At 38.0% G+C, this 20,237-nt stretch overlaps 2 protein-coding genes and 1 pseudogene across 2 annotated transcripts; 1 reads left to right on the top strand and 2 right to left on the bottom strand.

Annotated features, from left to right (window-relative positions):
* Positions 1-1,956: 1,956 nt before the first annotated feature.
* armc10 (armadillo repeat containing 10) lies at positions 1,957-4,648 on the bottom strand. Its single transcript, XM_020932182.2, has 6 exons — positions 4,191-4,648; positions 3,954-4,078; positions 3,713-3,847; positions 3,462-3,638; positions 3,318-3,389; positions 1,957-3,238 (listed from the first exon to the last, which is right to left on the bottom strand). The coding sequence occupies exons 1-6, from the start codon at positions 4,444-4,446 to the stop codon at positions 2,987-2,989; spliced, it is 1,017 nt and encodes a 338-aa protein (XP_020787841.1). The 5' UTR covers positions 4,447-4,648; the 3' UTR covers positions 1,957-2,986.
* A 4,011-nt stretch (positions 4,649-8,659) lies between these two features.
* On the top strand, positions 8,660-19,802 carry fbxl13 (F-box and leucine-rich repeat protein 13). Its single transcript, XM_055155855.1, is given in 17 exon segments — positions 8,660-8,736; positions 9,841-9,933; positions 10,898-10,993; positions 11,150-11,285; positions 15,382-15,434; positions 15,508-15,608; positions 16,307-16,436; positions 16,767-16,865; positions 16,954-16,973; positions 16,975-17,072; positions 17,427-17,586; positions 17,671-17,790; positions 18,426-18,549; positions 18,616-18,696; positions 18,897-19,031; positions 19,395-19,558; positions 19,637-19,802. Coding segments are annotated over 16 exon segments (1,749 nt in total). The 5' UTR covers positions 8,660-8,736; positions 9,841-9,867.
* On the bottom strand, positions 11,325-16,515 carry LOC110166848 (leucine-rich repeat-containing protein 17-like; annotated as a pseudogene).
* Positions 19,803-20,237: the final 435 nt, after the last annotated feature.

The following is a 20,237-nucleotide window of genomic DNA, read 5'->3' as shown; positions in this document are numbered from 1 at the left end:
TGGATGAGTTTTAACTGTTCAGTTGTGGTACTGATTTTAAAAAATATTGTCAGTCTTTGAGGGATAAAAATTTATTTATTTTTATTTTTTTCCCAATATCCCAATTAATTATGCAATCACTTCCAGGCAAACGGTCAATTTATTTCAAAGTACAGCATGCTGTCCCTAGAGGTACAGTTGTTAAGAAGGGGAAAAATGGGTGTGACAATTGTTCGGTAAATGTATTTTTGTATTTATAAATTGGAAATGACGTCAAGGTATCCAGCGCGCCTGCTTAGTTGCTTTTTCTTACAAGGACAACATAAAGCAGCAGCTGTAACACGTGCGGACGTCACAGGGGGGAGAGCGCAGGTTCACATGTCCTCAGTTGACTGTCAACAAAAAAAAGACAAAAAAAACAACAACATCCAAACTAGATCTGGTAATCTCTCATAACAGGCAACGTTTAATAAACTCAAGACATTTCCAGCGAAGACTAGAAGCTCTCCACCTTCAAAACACTTGACACAAAGGAGCAACACTGCAGCTGTGGCAACCCCCCCCACTTGCATTAAAAATCAGAGCATCATTCCGCCTTTGGAATGGAACAGATGTGTCCGTTTGCTAGACAAAGAATCTGGAATTTGAACAACTGCAAAACCAGATGCATGGTAGATTAAAAAGAGGAGAGTTCTGGCTATTACTCAGATTACCATAGCGTTTTTGGCCAGTGGAATGTAATCTGACAAACATCCAGGCTGGTCATGGTGAACCCCCTTTGGTCCCTCCATCTGTCCTCTGCATTGGACAGTCCCTGGGCCACAGTCACGTTCTGGTATGTGACAATATGTTCCTTCATATTTAAGTGATAGCTGGGTGACTTGCAAATATAAAATGTTTAATAAAGGCAATGTTAAATCATGCGTAAAAGGTGTCAAAATGAAAAATCACAGCGATCCTATTTTGTTTACCTCAGTGTCCAACACAATATGAAAAAATATCGATATAAATAAGATTTTTTAATTTGGATTTAGGTGCCATTAAATCGGTGTGATTGCGTAATAAGTCACTAAAGCTAATTTAACTGTAATTATTTAAGCTTGATTATCATGCGTAAAAATATGAACCGTCCAAGCGTATTGGCATCATCCCACTTAACATGCAGACAAAGTATGTGGTCTCTGATCATTTATTTTATGTTTTTAGGAATTAGTCCTGTTTTTGTCTAGCGTGTTTTTATGACATACCAGCTCCTTCGTCTGGCTCCAGGCCCGTGTCGGTGTCCAGTCCACACACAACAAAATAGTGGGCGAAACGGCACGACCCAGATCCCGCGGTGGTCGCTGCGGTTCCGTTCATCCTGGTAGGACAAAAGCGAGATTGTAAGATCCGTAAGGGACTAAAAACACCGCTTGTTCATCGCTGTCAGGGCCCAGTTTGGCGGGGCTGTGCTCGGCGACTCTCTCCGGTCGGTGACTGAGCTCAGGATGTAGCGGTGCTGGCCATCTCGTTCAGCGCGAAGGGGAGGAGGCTCCGTGGGCGACAGAGAGGGAGGGAGAGGGAGACAAAGCGCTACCATCAGAACTCAACATGAGCAACACTCATTCGGGCCTTCTCTCACCGGAAACATGCTTACATTTGGCTTGTTATAAAAGAGAAAATCCAGTGAATTAATGTAATTTTAAACAAACAAATAAAAAGCTTGAATAAAAATAAAGAGGCACATGTTGTGGAGTGAAAGTTAAAAGTAAGTTTAACTGTTTCATATGTATAAATAATTCTAATATTCACATTTATTGAAGTGTTGAATACCTTACATTTCTAAAAACATGTTTACTGCAGTATGTTTTTAGCACACCAGTGTAGATATGTCTGTTACTGTAGGTCTGCTCATCCATGAGACCAAGTAGATGCAAGTGAATGTAACTACTTAATATCAAGGTTTCTAACTAAGATATAAAATAATGTTTGACAGACTTGGAAAAAATATTGTCAGTTTTATTTAAAACCATATATTCATATTTTTATAAGCAAATACTTCTCTAAAATATCAAACAAAAAATAAATATTGCCCAGCTGTAATGCCTGAGAAGGACAGCTTTTACATTCACATTGCAACACCAAAAAACATTTGTCTGACAAAAATCCATTCTGAGCTATTTCCTCAAACACATGACACAGGAGAATAAACGGGTAATTGAAATTTAACAGCTTGACCACATCTTCGATCTTACCTAAATTTCTGGTAAATCTTGTACAGTACACATACTGGCTATGTACTTTTTCTGTTAAAAATAAATGTATTCTTATTAAAAATTAAAGTACTTTATCCATACATCAAGATGCGTGTAGTACATTCTCAGTATGATCAGCAAACAAAAATACAGAGGGATGGTCAGTTGCATCATGGCTTACAAATTATAGTAATCCAGTACAAAATGGCAGTGTGCTTGGCCTTTAGGTAAACATGAGGTCTTTTAGACGACAGGTCAACATATATGTGTACTGTGTAAAAACATATGAGTTTAATTATGCTTCAATCCATCCAAATATGATGTACAATAAAATATTTAAGAACATTTTTACAGAAGGTTTGAGTATTGAAGAAATGCTACTTTTTTCTGTCCCCTGAAAGCAATAGTGCAATAATGGTTTTACTATGAGTTATTACAAATGGCATTAATGCATATAAATGCTCTGAATTAAACAAAGCAAAAAACTATGGTCAACTAGTGAATTCATCAACTAACTGAATTTTGTTAATCATGCCACTCTACCAAAAAAGATACCTTTTGATTTGTTGTAAGATAAAAGGATTTCACCAGTATATGATAATGTCATACTGCCATGTCCATGTCGTTACATCCCTAATATAGCCAATATAAATAGACCACATGATTAACTCGGTAAGTGACGAACGGAGAGGGTCTGTCTGTGGTGGCTTTGGCAAATACTTAGCACAAGTAGTTCCTGGATTCAAACAACTTCAAATGGCTGAGGCAGAAGTTTATGTTAAGATTCGAGCTGCTTGGACCCTGACCTCCTCCTCAGGGTGTGACAAAAGAGGAAGCACTCTGCTATGGAGCTGGGACGACTCATCTAACATGAGCCGGAACAGAGAGTCCTGCTTCTGCCTTAACTCAGCAGCCACCTGGGCCGAAGGCCGCCAAGCTTTAAGGTTCCCTGCAAACGTGAGGAGACGCACTAGCACTGCTGGAACTGTCCTGGGGTCAAACAGAAGCAACACAGAGGCTGGAGCCTGAAACAACAAGTACACACACATGAGGCTCTTTTACACTAAAAATGCCAAGTATTTTTAACACTGACAATATTTTTACCTGGACCTGAACAATGTCATCCATCATATCTGGATTAGAAGACAAATTTACTAGAACTTTCAAGGTCTGAACCTGGAAAAAGGGTTTTAAAAAGTATTTAACTTTTAATTTAATTTAAAATCACCTTAAGGCTACATCACTTACCTGTAACGTCTCATTGCTCACAACAAACAGCGACAGTAAAAGTTTGATAGAATCCTTTAACAAGTGCTGGTGCTTGTCAGTGACTGAGAGATTTGTCAACAATCTGAGTGCACACAGCTGAAGTTCAGAATTCACTGGTGATGTTTCAATAAGCTCCAAAACTTTAGGGACATACACCTGAGAACAAGACAGTTACTACACAAGCCAATTTAGACAATGAAAATCATAATATCTTTATAAAGAAGGAATACCGTTAGTTGCTCCTGGTTTTGAATGTTCATACTGAGATTATTTAAAGCAATTAATGACTGCACTCGCACGTCTGCAGCAGGATCAGAAAGAAAACCAGCTATAATTGGAATCCCCTCATATTCACAGATGAGATTCTGGAAAATAATTATATTGCTAAAGCAAAAACAGAACACAAAACCAGAAAATGCCACAAAAAATATGCCACCCAGACCAATTTATAGATTTTTAATTCCATCATACCTGATTTACAGTGAAGGCAGAAGCATTCCCTAAAGTAAGTAGTATCCGGCATTTGTCATCTTGATTGTTGCTGGACTGTAAGCATGACAGCAGCATCTTTAGGTGCTTCGGCTCCAAGTGGCCAGCTAAAAATATTGATGCAAGGACAAATGCACACAATTCAGATGCAGAATTAAAAACAAGGTAGCCATCAATAGAAGCTGCAAATAACAGAAGACAATCATCAGTGATGCTTACCTGATGCAACATCCACAGTCTTGGAAGTAACAGGTCGGGCACAAACCACATCCAGTCCCGACACTTTTGCCAGCAAGCTCCCAGGCTGAAGGCTCACTGTACTCACATTAGAGCTGTCACTTCGAGTGCCTTTCCTGCTTTTCCTAAAGCTACCGCTGCTAATCAGTTTGTAAAGACCATAAGAAGCGCCTGCCCCAGCTACTATCCCAAGTAACGCCTTCATGTTGCCAAATCTGGGAGTAATGCTATCCCCCATGCTGCTATGCTAGCGTTAGCTACCGGGCTAAAAGTCTCCGCTCATCTGCGCCAAGAGACCTCCTTGTGGGCTATTATCTGCAGTTTGTTAAGCGATACCATGGAAAACACGGCTATAAACACGACTCATTTGGAGAGCTTTGTTGCTCTACCAGATCCCAGACAAGTTAGCTGACACCAGAGCGCAAGTGCGTTTTTCCGGTCAGCTGATCAGTCTGTGGCGGGCCAAGAAACAACCCCGCGTGTTTTCATTGGAGATGAATAATGTAGAAACTACGTTTTTCACGTTATTATTTGCGATTGCAAATAATACGCTTACATAAATAAATAGTAGTTTGCCACAAAATTATTAAAACCATGGTCAGGATCACCCCCCCATTGACAGTATCCCCTGTGGTGTGTGGTCCAACCACGGCCCACAATGGATGTAACCTATCAACGTCCAGTCAAATATTAAACATACCAACGCTAATGGAGAAGACGGATGCAGTTGTAGAAAAACTGCTATATTAGTGCATACATTCTAATTAAAAACAGGAACCATCCACCATCAGCAGAGGAGTCAGCTGGATGCGCCGAGTTTTACGGACGGACGCTTGGTGGCTCACTTTCACAACTTTTCTTTGACCTTCACTAGGAAATGTTGATGGTGCAGGCAAACCTCTGTGGGTTCGTAAGTTGCTCGCAGAAGACTAAAAGTCCAGATTTACCCAACGTTTGACCTAAAATAGCCTACATTTTTAAAACACTTTCAAGACAAAATAAGACATAGCTAGGCAAACCTTAATGCATGTAGGCAACAATGAAATCTGCTTATTTTCCACACATTGTTCATGTTAAATTTAAATTTTAAGTGTTGTTGAAATATTACTGCCTTTGATCTGAGGATTTTTTAACGAATGACACACCTAGATTAAATAACCATAATTTAATGGCCTATTTGTCTTCCATCAGCTTCTTTGCTCTACCCGAAGCAGGGTTTGTTCGCATGTGAAAATACCATACGGAAACCACTTCTGTTTTATCATATTTTGGGTTGTGGCTGTGTGTGGCTTTTCAGGCTGATGGGAGTCCTGAGAAAGACACGGCTCTTCTCTTACGTAAAAGTTCAGCCGTGAAAGAGGTGGCTTTGTGGTCATGTGGTGAGTTAGTCTACTGTTTATGCTAGTTATTTACTTTTTACACTACTGCAAAAGGAGTAGGTAACTTGTGTATATTGTTTGCTGTTACACTAATTATGCAAATCAGATTCCAATAAAACAAATAGGCTACATTGTTTATGTTCTCCTACCTCTGGCTTGGCATATCTGTAGTAATGACATGATGACTTGTTGGCTTTTCCACTGGAACAGATGCAGCAGTAATGCCTTTATAAAGGCAGGATTCAGAGGATTGGGGACTTGGGTGGTTGATGTGAATGGGAAAGTTTGGAGAACTGTTTTCACTTGACATTTGGATGTTGGCACTTGTTCATGGTTGACCCTGTTCCAACTGTACTGTACAATTTTTCCATATGTCATTTTGTTTCATCCTAAAGTAAATAGTGTACCATTGTAAAATTATTTTAGTGCACTTTGCAAAATTTGCATAAAATCAGATTGCATCTTTGGAATTTGAAGACAGATTAATTTAATTATTCTGTTTTAGCTGCAGGTGTTCATATAATACCTAGGGGGGTGGTATTTTTTCCATGTGATACATTGATGAAGAGGAGGAGCCAGTGAAAATGTCATGCTCCACATGTGTAGGTTTAGTTTATGTTGTCATACTTCATGGCGGTTTCTTCTTTACTATGTCAAGACCAAGGCTGGTATTTAAAGATGCTACAGATTGAGGCCAATCTAAACCATATGCAGAGTGACCTAAATAGGATACATATAGAGAATAGGGGTGTGCTGAAATAGTGATATATAATACTTAATCTGTTGTGTATATCAATATCACAGGTTGCTGCATGCATTTAACTGCTTAGAGAAAAGGAACATATTTGTTTAATGCAGGTAGAGGCATATTCACTGTTTTGATTATTAAATTAAGTGTATTTCATAAAAGCAATGTGTGTGTAGTGGTTTAACAACAAAATGCAGTCATGTATTTTATAACAAAGAGTATCATACGCTATATATATAAATTATTGCATGTTTTGTTATTGTGCTATTGGTGAATTGTGAGCCGTGTATTGTATTGTATTAAATTGTGAGAGAGCATGTTTCCTAGCCCTATATGCAAAGAGGTATGAATAGACAGACTGAGGATTGTGAGGAAAGGGTAAATCAAATTTTACTGAATGTCTCATAACTTAAATGGACACACATTCTCAAAGTACTCCCCTTTAATATTTAAATGCCAACTGATGGAAGTTTCCAGTAGTCATAGTTCCAGACTAATTTTAGGCCTAAACTTTGTGCAAGATTATATAAAAAATATAAGAACATGTAATAAAAACTGTGGGTGAATTTTTTTTTTTTTATAATTTATTTTTTTTTTTATAATTACCATGTTGTTTAAATCATATCCATCATAAAAATGTCATCAAATGAGCAACATGGTCATTCTGTTTATAACATTTGGAACATTTCAGTCTAAGCCCAGAAGATTGTGAACAGCTGCTGTTTTGGAAATCAGACACACACAGGTGGTGGATTCAGTCAGCTCTGTGCATGATGATGACTAAAATAGCTTTTCCATTCACATCTTTTAACAACAATGCAAAACATCTGCTTTTATTTAATGTTGAATATCTGCTCTCTAAAACCTTGAATTTAAAGGTTCCCTATGTAACCTGGAGTTCATTAAAGAAAATCTTGGTCAGCTAAAGACATGTCCTGTATCGATTAATCGACGTAAAAGGGTGTGTGGCAAAAGCTCTCAAAACTACTACATATCTGGATGCATTAGGGCTGCTTGATTATGGAAAGAATCATTATCACGATTATTTTGGTCAATATAGAACTCATGATTATTGAAATGATTCTTTTTTAATTACACAATACAAAAAAAGTAGTTACAAAAAAAAGTTAGTTACAAACCAAAACTATGCTATTCATAATTTACGCAATGCTTTCAAATTGAAAATAAATATAGGCTACAAACCTTAGAGCAGTTTTGTGATGCATAAAATATAAAAGGAATCAAATATATTTTGAACATGAAGTAAGGCATAGAAAAACATAAATGTATCCAAAATAAACTACATATCCAACTGTTCTACAATCTCTATTTAAAAAAAAGAGAATAAATATATTTATTTATATTCAAAAAAATCCCCAAATAAACTTTATTAAACTTGTTTAAATGCAAATACCCTCATATAATTGTTTCAACTCAATTATATGAGTATGGAGATTGTTTGACACACAAATCAAAATCGCGATTAAAATTCAACTATTTGCACAGCCTTAGTGTGTATCCAATCCTGCATGAGAGTTTATGCAAAACTATTTATGCAGAAAAAAGTACTATGAAACAATTAACTTACAATGTAAATATACTTATATATAAATACAAATTAAACTTGTAAATTATGATCTTTAATCTGCCTTTTTTTCGTAGAAATCCCCAAAATACCAACTCTTCAGCTAACTCATTCTCTGTTGTTGACCCACATAAATCCTTATAATCTTAATAAAATTACTAGTTGATTAAAGCACTATAGCTATAATTGTTTTATGTAGAATGTTCCACAGCATGGCATTAAACTTATTAATACAATGGAGGCAAGCAGAATTTGCTACCAGGTTATATCTGTGGAGAGGTGACAGTTCACGTTCACAGCAAGAATGCATGCTAGATAGATTTTTTGCCCTATTGTGAAACATTCTAGGCAAAGGAATATCATATCCATGGTGACAAGCCTGTAACAAATACTCCATAAGAAAAGTTGCATAGTGCTGCTTTAACTCTTTGTAGTGTACATGAAATGGGAGCCTTGTCAATGAAAGTCCAGCATGTTTCTCCGTGTCAGTCTTCCTAAGTGCGTGTGCTTAAAGGTTATCCTACCTCCTGTATCAAATTCCACCTCTTTTGTCACTGCAGACTCCTGTGTCACTGGCTCATCCAAGGTCTCCACACACAACCCCATGCAACCAACAAGACAGCATTTCATATTTTCCACTGTTATAGAATAGACGTGAAGTGCTTATTTAATTTTTCATTGAATTAATTATAAGAGGTGTGTGTTGCAGGGTTGACAGTGCAGGATAGCTTACAATGACCAACAAAGAGAAGAATGTTCCTGCTGGAATTTTCAAATGGTGTACATGGGTGACATTGCTGAAAAGGAAGCAGCTTGGTAAGTACTAGAATTTCTATTACACTTTGTACTTAGATATGGAATATCCAAACAAAACACACTTGTTTTCAAGTATTTCCAAGGAAGCTTGAGCCTACAGGGGTGCATTGCAACCTCAGTTTAAAATGTTTGCATTTCAGATACCTAAAGTAATGCCACTTAATGGAATCATAGTATGTTTTCACCCCTTTTAAACTTCAAATGAACCCTAAGTCAGGCCTACACCCATGCCTGTTTCCAAGTCATTACTCTCAGTAGTTGTCTTGTTTATGCTCTCTGGTATGACTCATCTTGTCACATGTGATCTTCCTAAAGGTCAAGGTCAAATGCATTAAAAAAATCTATCAAAAAATAATATACAGTAGCTTTAGGACCTAATAACTCCTACAGTGTTCAATCGGTGGACACATGTTTACTATCGGGCAAGAAAACTTTTTGTAAATGTGGCTTTATTCTTGGAGCTAAGATCTGCCTTGTCAAAGATGGTCAAAATTCCACCATTATGTTGTAGCTCAAGGTGTGAATGCTTAAACATTATATTGCCATTATGATAGGGTATAACCAAGCCATTTATAACCCAAAAATATGCCATAATAGTGCTGAAACATGAATAGCAATCAAATCAAAATTGTAATTTGAATGGATGTAATTAGCAAATCGCAAAGGTTGCAGGTTTTTGAGTATCATAATTATCTCCACAAACAACAAGATATGTTTAATTCTGCATAACTGCATTCTGCTGACTTTATGTTTAGAATTGTACATGTTCAGAAATACATGGGATTCTTGGATTAGTGTTAGTTAATTCGCTTATTTCACACTTTCTCTTAATTCTATTTGACTCATGTAAAATTTGAACTTTGAACAGAATCTTCTTATTATAAATTGTTAATATAATTGCAATGCTTGTCAGAAAAATAGCAATTAGATGTTTTTCCCAAATCGTGTATTGCCATACACAGTATACTTAGTGCCTAGGGCCAGATTCTTACTGCATTTAAATTACTTGCTTATGTTTGGCTTTAACCAAAGATTCTTTCTTAATAATGCACAGACTAAACAGTCATGTGGAAAGTACCATTTTTTTCTTGTTTTGTTTTTTAGTTCAACATTCAGAAGACACTTGGTGAAATGAGCAGTAAACTTCGATGTGATAAAGATGTTTTCTCTAAGCTGCCCAGCTGTCTCTCGCTAAAGGTACATCTTCTTCATTACACAATAGTTTGGCTCTGAGGTTTTTTATTTTCCATACTGAGAATGAGGGAGTTCCACTTCCCAATCCCTGTGCTGTCTGGGTGAGATCATAACTATTGCATAACACAAAAAAAAACTTTGTTGTAAACATCCTCCCACGAGCTTTGACACTGCTGTACTCATTAAAATCATTTATTATTGGGTGTTTGTGTTGAAATTACTACACATTGTGATTTTTTTTTTTTATGGCTTTTTGTGGTTTGAACACAACAGAAAGTTTAAACAAGTTTATACTAGTTGACCCCCAGTTTGAGTTTCAGGTCCGCTACTACAACATTGCATTAGTTGTTATGTTATGATAAGCAACTTATAAATAAAGCCACTGCATGACTATGTTTGGACAAAGGCAAGGAATGCGAATGCACTGGGATCAGACATCACATAACACTGGTACTGAAAACCCTGCCTTAATAAGTCTTGAGTAATAAATGTAACTATAATATTTAAAATTTGTTTGAAATTGAAAAAAATAGCCCCATAAAACTGATTTATTAAAGACAAATTCTTTCTTTAATCCTGGTAGGTAATTTCAGCTCTTTGCTGAGTATTAAACTAAATGTCCTTCTCTGCCCTATTAAGTGCCTTTCTCTTGATCTGTTCTCAAATGTTCTTAGGGAAACTAAACCTGCAATACCTAATCTTATTAAAACACATTTTCAACTGTAACTTAACTCACTTTTCTAGGAGCTGCTGATTCCTCCTAAAATGTTAATGTGCACACACTAGACTTCTGAAAGACAAATGTTGGTCTCAGAATGGCTGCATGGTTATTTTGGTAGTACCAACCTGAAAAGTTTTGGAACATTTTATTTAATGTTTCAAACTTATTTCTCAAAATATAAGTTGACAACATTAGAATGAAGTTTCTGATCCATATCATAATTTGCATTTAATGACCATTTTCTAGATTTTTAGATTTTTACGCATACGAGACTGGTTGAATTGTGCCGAGGTGTGCAACTCATGGAGAGATCTAATTCAGTCAAGTGCACTGTGGAGTCAGGTTAGTAACTCCATCATTAGTCAGTACTATTTCAAGTATCTAGAGATGGGTTTGGCATTCTCTGTAGCATTTCATTTATGGCAACAATAAAGTAAGGTCATAGTGTACAGTGTTTGAGTGTTTTAGTAAATGGGCATTTATATTTGGTCGTGTTAGATCAATTTCTCCAGTGAGAAGGAGTGGATCACAAACGCTGAGGTGAAGCAGATTTTGCAGATGTATCGTCCTTTGGTAGTTCACCTAAACCTGCGAGGCTGCACCTTCCTCACCTGGCCCAGCATCAAGTGTGTCAGTGAGTATCCAGCTTTGTGATCAGAAACAGACAAGCATATTCTGGGTTGTATTTTATCTTTTTTATCAATGAAAATATACAAATTCCATCTGATACAGACATATATACAGTGATGTAAAAAACAAAAGAGGCAGGGGAAGCCTTGAGATTCTAGGTCACTCTGCAGTGATCAGGACAGTCGAAAGATCTCATATTTCTGTGGCACTCTCAGATGACTGGGCTCCAGCTCCTCCTCCAGCTCTGCCTGCAGCTCCAGAGGTGTGTTCCACAGCTCGGGGTCAGTCTGATCTGCGTTGGGACGGTTGTACGGCCGCTCTTTAGGACATCCTCTATTGTAATTGTTAACATACTCCTCCACTCTCTCCCCGCTGTACTCAGGAGGGGAGCGGCACAGCAGCCCCGAGTACTGAACTGCTGGGTGCAGACGAAGCCAGTAGACCATGTAGTGGATGCTGTGGGGAGAGCACAGAATGCAGAAGTTATGTTTATATTTGTTAGAGGATACAGAGCTTAATGTTATTGCCATCAGCCCTAAATAACTAACATGGAATTTTATTCAGTCACCCAGTCATCATTGTTCTGAAAAATAGGTGATTGAGCATCTTGATAATGACATGTGGAGCCAATAAAGTGGTTTAAATATTTTTTTTCCAGAAATAGGATCCCCAGCCATCTGAAAATTAATACATCCTCAATTTATTACATTTATTTCGATATTTTTTGTCCTATCAATTGTGTATCGACTCACAGACAAACTGTCTGTTTACAAGACTCTCATAGAACTCTGACAGAACATAAAAATAAGTACCATTCTTAGTGAAGATGACCTACCTATAGTCACACACCCAGGGGTTTCCTCCGAGCTTCAGCTGTGACAGAAAATACAAGTCTTCCAGAACCCCATACTGGACAAATTGTAGAAGGTTGTTGGAAAGATCCAGCTCACGTAAGTGCAGCAACCCAGTCAGGGAAGCTGGGAGGCACAGACAAAAACATATTAACTCATTGCAACAATTACTTTTCACATATTTATAATGCTGTAAGTTGCCTTGTAAAGTTTAGTAACCCCATGTGCCTCAAATTATATTCACTCATTACCAAGTAATTTATCAACTTGCTCCCTGTATAAATACATATAATATTGTATATACAGAGAATGGCAAAATGTCTGCTGTGTCAAGGAAAAATTGGAAACAGAAGTTACGGTTGCGTAACATGTTTTAAACGATTTGGTTGTCCACCTGTTATCCATCAGAAAAGGCAAACAACTATGCGTGTTCAGTTCCCTCTCTAAGGACGTGTTACAGTAAAACATGACTCATACATTACTGAAATAGTACAAGTACCTGTGTCAAGATGCTCCATGTTGTTGCTGCTGAGGTTCAGGATTTTGAGGTTCTTTGCGCTCTGGAATTCTTTGGCTTTGAGGTGACGGATGGCATTGTGAGAAAGATCCAAGTGAACCACATCATCTGGGATACCCGTGGGCACTTCTTTTAGGCCTAAACAAGACCAAAATCTTTAGTCAGATGCATTTCAAATAGATGTATCAAAATAGTGAAATGGCTAATGGATAAGATAATAACTGAACTAGACATGGTTTGAACCTGCTTGTAGTGAAGGTGCCAGGCTCTTTACCTTTGTTTCTGCAGTCCATGCGCACCTGGGGGAAGAGGTACGTGTGGCACACTTGTGTGGCATCTGGTTTAAGGCGGATGCCGCTGGGCTCCAAAGGAGAGGCGGAGGGTCGAGTGCCTTCATCATTAGGGGGCAGCTCTTTGCACAGCTGCTCCGCCTCCAAGTGCTTCAACTTTCTGCCTTTGAGCCAAACGGGTTCTTCACACCTGGTCAAAATTATAACAGTGATATTATAAAACCAGTAAAAAGCCAAAATCTGTTTTAGAATGATTAATAGATAAATAGGTAGATACTTAAGAAAAGAATTGTGTATATGGTGAACAAACAGGAACAGTTTGGAAATACATTTTCTGACTGGTGTAGTCAATGAAACATATCCAGTCGTACCCAATATAGTGGAATGTAGCTACTCACTTGGCATGATTTCCCAGGTTGCGGTTGCTGGGCACCTGCAGTGTGCGTATGAGACTGTCCATGGCACACTGGCAGTTCCATGGGTTGTCGTACAGGCGCATGTATCGGAGGTTAGGCATGGGGATGATGGTCTCCTCACTCAGCGTGCTCAGACGGTTGTGCTGCAGCAGTAGTGGTGAGGCGGGTCAGCCCCTGGAAGGCCCCCTCCTCTATCAGGGAGATCTCATTCTGCTGCAGGTCCAGACTGGTCAGGCCCTCGTAGCCAGTGAAGACCCCATTTCGGAGGACTTTGATTCGGTTACGGGCTAGAAGGAGGTGTTTAGGCTCTTTGGACCAGGCCTGGGAGGAGGGGATAGTGTTGAGGTGTCTCTCCTGGCAGTCGATGAAGACCTCTCCAGATTCTGTAGACTCAGCACAGTTAGGTGCCACTAGTTTGGATGTATCTGACCTGCCGTGGCGTCCAGCACCCCGTACCCTGACACGCACAAAAAGAAACATTGTAATACCTGATCATGTTTTATCCCCAGATAGGTTGTGTTCATGATTTCATATAGATTAAGAGTGGGGGTCATGGGTACTCAGAGCAGACTGGAATTTCTGTTACCATAAAAATCCCCAAATTGGCACAAAATCAAACATATCTTCAATCTGCATAAATTAACAAAAAATGTATTATTTTCTTTTTAACTACACTGGAAAATTGTGGTATTGGCCAATTAATGAGATGATTTTAGCAAGATCATGGGCCTAAATTCAACAATACATACTTAGGATAGAATAGAACCTTTATTCCTGTGAAAATTTCAGTGTTGCGACAGAAAGTGCAAATAGAGAGCAGACGAATAACAATATGCAGTCAAAAAGCAAGATCAATATACTATTTCAAAATATATTTAAATCCAGCTGTTAAGATAGATTATTAATATATACTATGAATAAATATAAAATACAAATTGGAGCCAATAAAGTATAATAATACATGCAAGTAGAGTAAAGGATACAAAAGTGTATGTAGAATAATGGCTATGACTGTGGTTATGTGCTACACAGCATAATAGCATAGTAATAACGGAGAGTGGAGGTATCAAGTTGCGATTAATGAGCATTATGGGCATTAAAGGTATTGGGGTAAACTTAAAACATGCCCTTACCTTGAGAGCTTGTGTCTGGCCCCTTTCAAACCCCGCCCCTTGTTCTGCTTCTTGGCCTGGGTGGATGGGAGTATCACGAGTAACAGGGCAACCAGGAGGAGTGAGCAGGCCAGCCGCATTTTGAACCCGGGGCAGATGGTCCCAATGAACACTGGAACTTTAAGATGAAAGTCTGAAAAAAAAATAGACAGGAGCCATAAGTCATAGGTGATGCGTTGGAGGAAAAATACAAGACAGATGTTTTTTTGCTGTATGAGTAGTGCAAAGTGAAATGTTATGTAAGAAGTCTGAGCACGTTATGAATCAGGAATGACAGAATAATTTTACTACTGAGAATTGATAACAAGACCATAGAAATTGTCAGCATAATTTCAACCAGACTTTATAGTGCTTAATTACATACTGTCACAGGAAGCCTACCGTTGCCTCATCTCAAGCTATTCAATTAAAGATGCACCATTTAACATTTTCTGATGAAGGGTCCACCATGAACTTGTTTCCATGGAGATGCTATTCCTTTGCCTGGAATGTTCCACAGTAGGACATTAGGCAAATATAGAAGGCCATGGAGATAAGAAGGTGACGCCACCAGGCCATTTTACCAGTCAGATCTGTTTAATGCTTTATTAGCAAAAAATAAATAAAATAAAATCACTGTAATTGAAAAAAATTATCGGTTTTATGGCATACCATGTAACATTCCAGGCAAATCAATAGCCTTTCCATGGAGACAAGCAGGTGGTGTACCCTCCAGCAGAAAAGTAACATAGTGCACCTTTAACTATGCCTTTCGTTCCTTCTTCCTGCACCTAAAGGGTCTAAGCAGTTTAGCTAGTCAATAAACCTTACTCGTTTAGGTTGAAATTTAGTTTTTTTGTTTCTTTTTTTTTTAGGTGAATGCCGAAATCTCCAGGAACTCAACTTGTCAGAATGCTCCAACATTAGTGTAAGTTCTTATGCACAAATGTAAATAGCTGGTAAACTTGGATTCTAACCTTTTCTTTCTTATATTTCTCCAGGATGTTATGGTCCAAAAACTTACCAAAGGCTGCCCCAGTCTGCTCTATTTGAACCTCTCTGCCACTAATATCACGAACCAAGCACTTAGAGCTCTGTCGAGGTAGTCTTACTTCTTACTCACATCATCACAATTTTTTCCATTCATTTTACTGGCCCTATACTAGCTCCCTTCATTCCCACATGTACCAATATGCCTTCTCTTCCCCCTTCCCTGTCATGCCCGAAAGCCTTTTGGCCTGTGCTGAAAATGATGGAGCAAAACAGATGTGGCTCTTACTATAATGCCAGGGCAACACAATTAGTGTGTTGACAGATTTATTAAGATACAATTAGCATATTTACCTTTTGTATCTTTTTGAGCTACAAATTTTGTGTTCAAACACATCTAAAATTGGTCAGTATCAGGTGGTGTATTTACTACCCCTACAGAATTAAACTTTTTTTTTAAAGCAAATTATGAATAGATTTATGTAGTAGTATGTGCAGTGAAAGTACCAAAGTAACTGTTACCATTTTGCACAAGCATAGTATTGTTGTGCCCCTGAGCACTACACCACAACACCCATACTGAATTGTCCAGAGACAGGATGTGGGGCATCTGGTGTAAAAAAAAGTATGTGTTCTGAAATCTACAAAATAAACAAATATATAAATACAAACAAACAAAAACAAACAAACAAACAAACAAAAAACGCATGTTTGACCACATGTTTACTGCTTGTCAAACATTTGCACAAAATAGAAAATAATAATTGAAAAGATTGAAAATTGAAATTTTAAAAGCATTTCTTTTCACAGAAACTGCTTAAACCTCCAATATCTCAGCGTGGCTTACTGCTCCAGATTCACAGATCATGGATTTCTGTACCTCACAACTGGACGAGGATGTCGCAATCTGGTCCACCTCAATGTATCCGGCTGCACTCAGGTCAGTCCACGGGTAGTCCCACAATGCACTTGGATTCGGATAGTCACAGTCCCTCCTCTGTGCTTCCTTCAAGTCTGCCTGGATTCTTCTGAACAGCAAAGTCTATGGGCTGGGTTTATCAAGCTGAGTCCCACCCACTCCTCCATGTGTCCATAACATAACACAGCACACATGCACGCCAACTCAAAAGACGTACACTGCTGGGAATGTGCGTTAGTCCTGTTCCAAATTTATGGCTCCACTTTATGGGGCATTTTCTTTGACGATATGGGGATAGAGCCAGCAGAGTGATTCAAATTCCACTGCACACTCATTCTCCTCTCTTCCTAGATGTCAGTAAATGCATTCAGGTACATTTCTGCTGGATGCCCCACCATCAAAGAAATAGTGATCAATGACATGCCCACACTGTCAGATAGCTGTATCATGGTAAGTTTGGTTTGAAAACTTGAGTATTGTAATTATTACATATGAATATATTCATAGTTGAAACGTAATATGTGATGTGTCATCCTAGGCTCTTTTGTCCAGATGTCACTCTCTCTACCATTTCTCTACTGGATTCACCCAATCTTTCCGACTTAGCGTTCAAAGCCATTGCAGAAGTGGCCAAACTGAGATCATTGTATATAGAGGGTAAGACACATACATACAAAGAGATTGTATCATCTTCAGTGTATTTGCATTAAAAAGAAAAACAGACTACATACCACTACCAAGACACATCTTGATATAGTATCATTACATAAACAATAGATAAACAATTAGAAGCTGAAGACCTCCAGGAGCGTTGAATTGTATATGTTTTAAAGTTCTACTGAGCCACAGAGGATCGTATTATTCATGCATTTCTGATCTGATCTGATGATGAGCAAAAAATGCTTATTAAGGCAATATTCAAGTAGTATGGCTTTTTCAATGCTGATCTACACCGTAGTTGTAATTATCATTTGAAATATATTGGTCATTCAGGTATTGCGTTTGTTGTAGGTAATAACCAGCTCACCGATGTGGGCTGGAAGGCCCTTTGCAGCAGCTCCCTGGGCCTGCGCAGACTCCATGCTGCAGAGTGCACCAGACTGAACAATGGCAGTGTGAAATTTATGGGGACCCTCAGGCACCTGCAGTACCTTGACATCTCCATGTGCAAGTGTGTGTGACTCTTTGGTATTGTTTTTTTTTTTTTGACAGGACTTTTTACCTCACATAAAGTATCTTCTCTCGTCTCTTTTAGTGTGGGCAATGTAGGAATCAAACACCTAACTGATGGTTTATCAGCACCCAAATTACGAGAATTGAATATAAGTTACTGTAATCGCATCACAGATACAGCCGTGCGAAGGATAGCACTACGGTATGTAGACTTCAGTGATGCATAAAATACTGGACATACACAACATTACAAACTTTTACCCATAAAATGCAAAAAAAAAAAAAAAAAAAAAAACTTTGACAGAAATTTATAAACTCTTCAAATGCCTCACATTTGTCATGCATAATTTGCAATCTTGTATTTATTTTTATTTATTTGACAGTTAATATTGCCACCAAATAGGTAACTGATGTCTGTGCATTTAAGGCTTTTAGCCACAAGCTAATTTGCAGCACTTTCCCCGGTTAGGCTTTTCTAAAGGCTTCTTCTAAAAAAGTAGATAAGAATACACACATACAAAGAATTGACCGTATCTGTCCACTCTATATCCCCAGGGCAGTTTAGTGTTCACACTGTTGATTTTCCATAAGACAGTTTTTCCAGTTTTGTGGAGAAACTGAGCTCCAGTTGCAAAGATTTCCACAAATGTTGAAGTTTACACTAAGAACTGACTGACTCAAAGCCTCAAATAAAATATGCCTTTTCAAAACCCTGAAAACCTTTTAAAACTAAACTTTATGCATTTGCTTAAAGCATTGCTTACATGAACTACAAAAAATCCATGTTTCGCTCTATGTTTTATGTTTTACTTATTCTGTGTACATGTCAATGCTCAGACTGAATAGGCTGTACCATCTGAACCTGAGTTACTGTGGAGGGTTGAGCGATAAAGCCCTGGAGTTCCTCAGTGACAGTTCCATCCGCTCACTGGACATCACTGGCTGCAGTGTCCAGGACCAGGTGTGTGCCAGGACTGTTAAAATGGCAATATCTCATGTTATCAACACTGTATGGTGTGCTTTCCAGGGACTTGCTGCTTTGGAGAGGGTTCACTTGAGAAAGATAGTCCTGGCTGAATGCATCTTTGTCACTGACGTTGGGATTGAGGTATTCCATAATTAAAAAACAGCTCAGTTGTTGTTTTATGAACTGAGTTATCTGGGTTAATCCTTTGATGATTGTTTCCCAGAAGTACAATTTCAAATTATTGTTGATAACAAAGAAATATTACCAACATATGACAATAAATGAATTAAATCATGAAGAATCAGATAAAGTATTTTAATATTGTATGTCTCTGATGAAAGAATCTCTGCAAGAATGTAAAATATTTGGAGGACGTAGACATATCACATTGTGCAGCTCTGACTGACCGGGCCATTAGAACACTGTCCTTCTTCTGTAGAGGCCTTACTGCACTCAAGATGGCAGCTTGTGTCAAGGTATGGATTTCATGCATTTAAATGTAAAGAAAGAAAAAAAATGTGTCATGAAGGTGCAATACAGTAAATGACTATTGTAACAGTATTTCAACAAGTGAGATGCAATAAATAGTTAATTAAATTCAAGAAAAATTACATTTTACCAATGTAAATTACTTATATGTTAGTAAAAGGTAGGAGCTGATGTGGCTGGGGAGGTTGCTTATTTCACTGCCATGGTGGAGGTTAAAGGATAATATGTTTTAAGAGATGATTGATTTCAGAAGACAGGGACACACAGTAGACAAGCGGCAGGAACAATGGACAGAAATAGCCTTCCTTGTATTACATTATATATATCATTTGTGTGTATTTGTGCTTTAGATGACAGATATGGGCATCCACTACTTGACGACAGGAGCTCCGTACCTGAGGCAGCTGGATGTGAGTGGCTGTGTTAATTTGACCGATCGCACTGTGCGCCACTTAGAGAGAATATGTCCTCCTCTGTGTTCTGTTTCCATGGCCTGCTGTAGGGGCATCTCCAAGTAAGATCAACACAAGAGTCTAGGTGAAGTGCTAAACTAAAGTGAATATTGTAAATAACTATACTTCTTGTGTTACAGGTTGGCAACGTTAAAGCTAGAGTCATATATGGATCATTGGGAGCATAACAATGATGAACCATGTGACTGGTTGATTGTCAAAGTTGCGACATCCATGGCTAGTCCAATAAAGACTGAGGGGACAGGGGAAGAGGAGTGCTCGCTACGGAGAAGAGCAAGTACGTGAGATTATCTGTAATCTTTGGGGATACTATATACTTCAAAAATTTGACTTCAACAGAACCTCTGGCATTGTGTATAAAGAAGTTACATTTTATATTCAATAACCATTCAGAATACATTGTCACAGGTATTGTAATACAGCTGAAAGACATGTACTGTAGCTAATACAATTTTAGTTTTTGCTTAATTTTCTTTAACATATATGTATAAAAACTGCAATAAATTAATTATTATTGAATTTTATAAGTCAGAATGTTGATTTCTTTCAAACTGGTTTGTTATTTTTGATTTTATTATGAGACTAAATGTGTGTCTTCAGTTGAAACAGCAAATTTACCAGTCATGACAAAAGCAATGCCAAACACATGATGAATCAAAGTTTAGTTCTAATTGATCCAAGCTGTGGGCCCATTTACTGCTTACCATAACTGTGGTTTGG

Source organism: Boleophthalmus pectinirostris, unplaced genomic scaffold (genome assembly GCF_026225935.1).
Source record: "Boleophthalmus pectinirostris isolate CB_2022bp ecotype Guang Dong unplaced genomic scaffold, ASM2622593v1 HiC_scaffold_2, whole genome shotgun sequence".
NCBI classification, from domain to species: domain Eukaryota; kingdom Metazoa; phylum Chordata; class Actinopteri; order Gobiiformes; family Gobiidae; genus Boleophthalmus; species Boleophthalmus pectinirostris.
This window is presented reverse-complemented; position numbering and strand designations above follow the sequence as displayed.

Coding starts and splice junctions, on each gene's coding strand:
- armc10 (XM_020932182.2), bottom strand. CDS start 4,446: ATGGGGGATAGCATTACTCCCAGATTTGGCAACATGAAGGCGTTACTT. Junction 3,390..3,461: donor TGAGCAATGAGACGTTACAG/GTAAGTGATGTA, acceptor CCCTTTTTCCAG/GTTCAGACCTTGAAAGTTCT. Junction 3,239..3,317: donor ATGACATTGTTCAGGTCCAG/GTAAAAATATTG, acceptor TTGTTGTTTCAG/GCTCCAGCCTCTGTGTTGCT.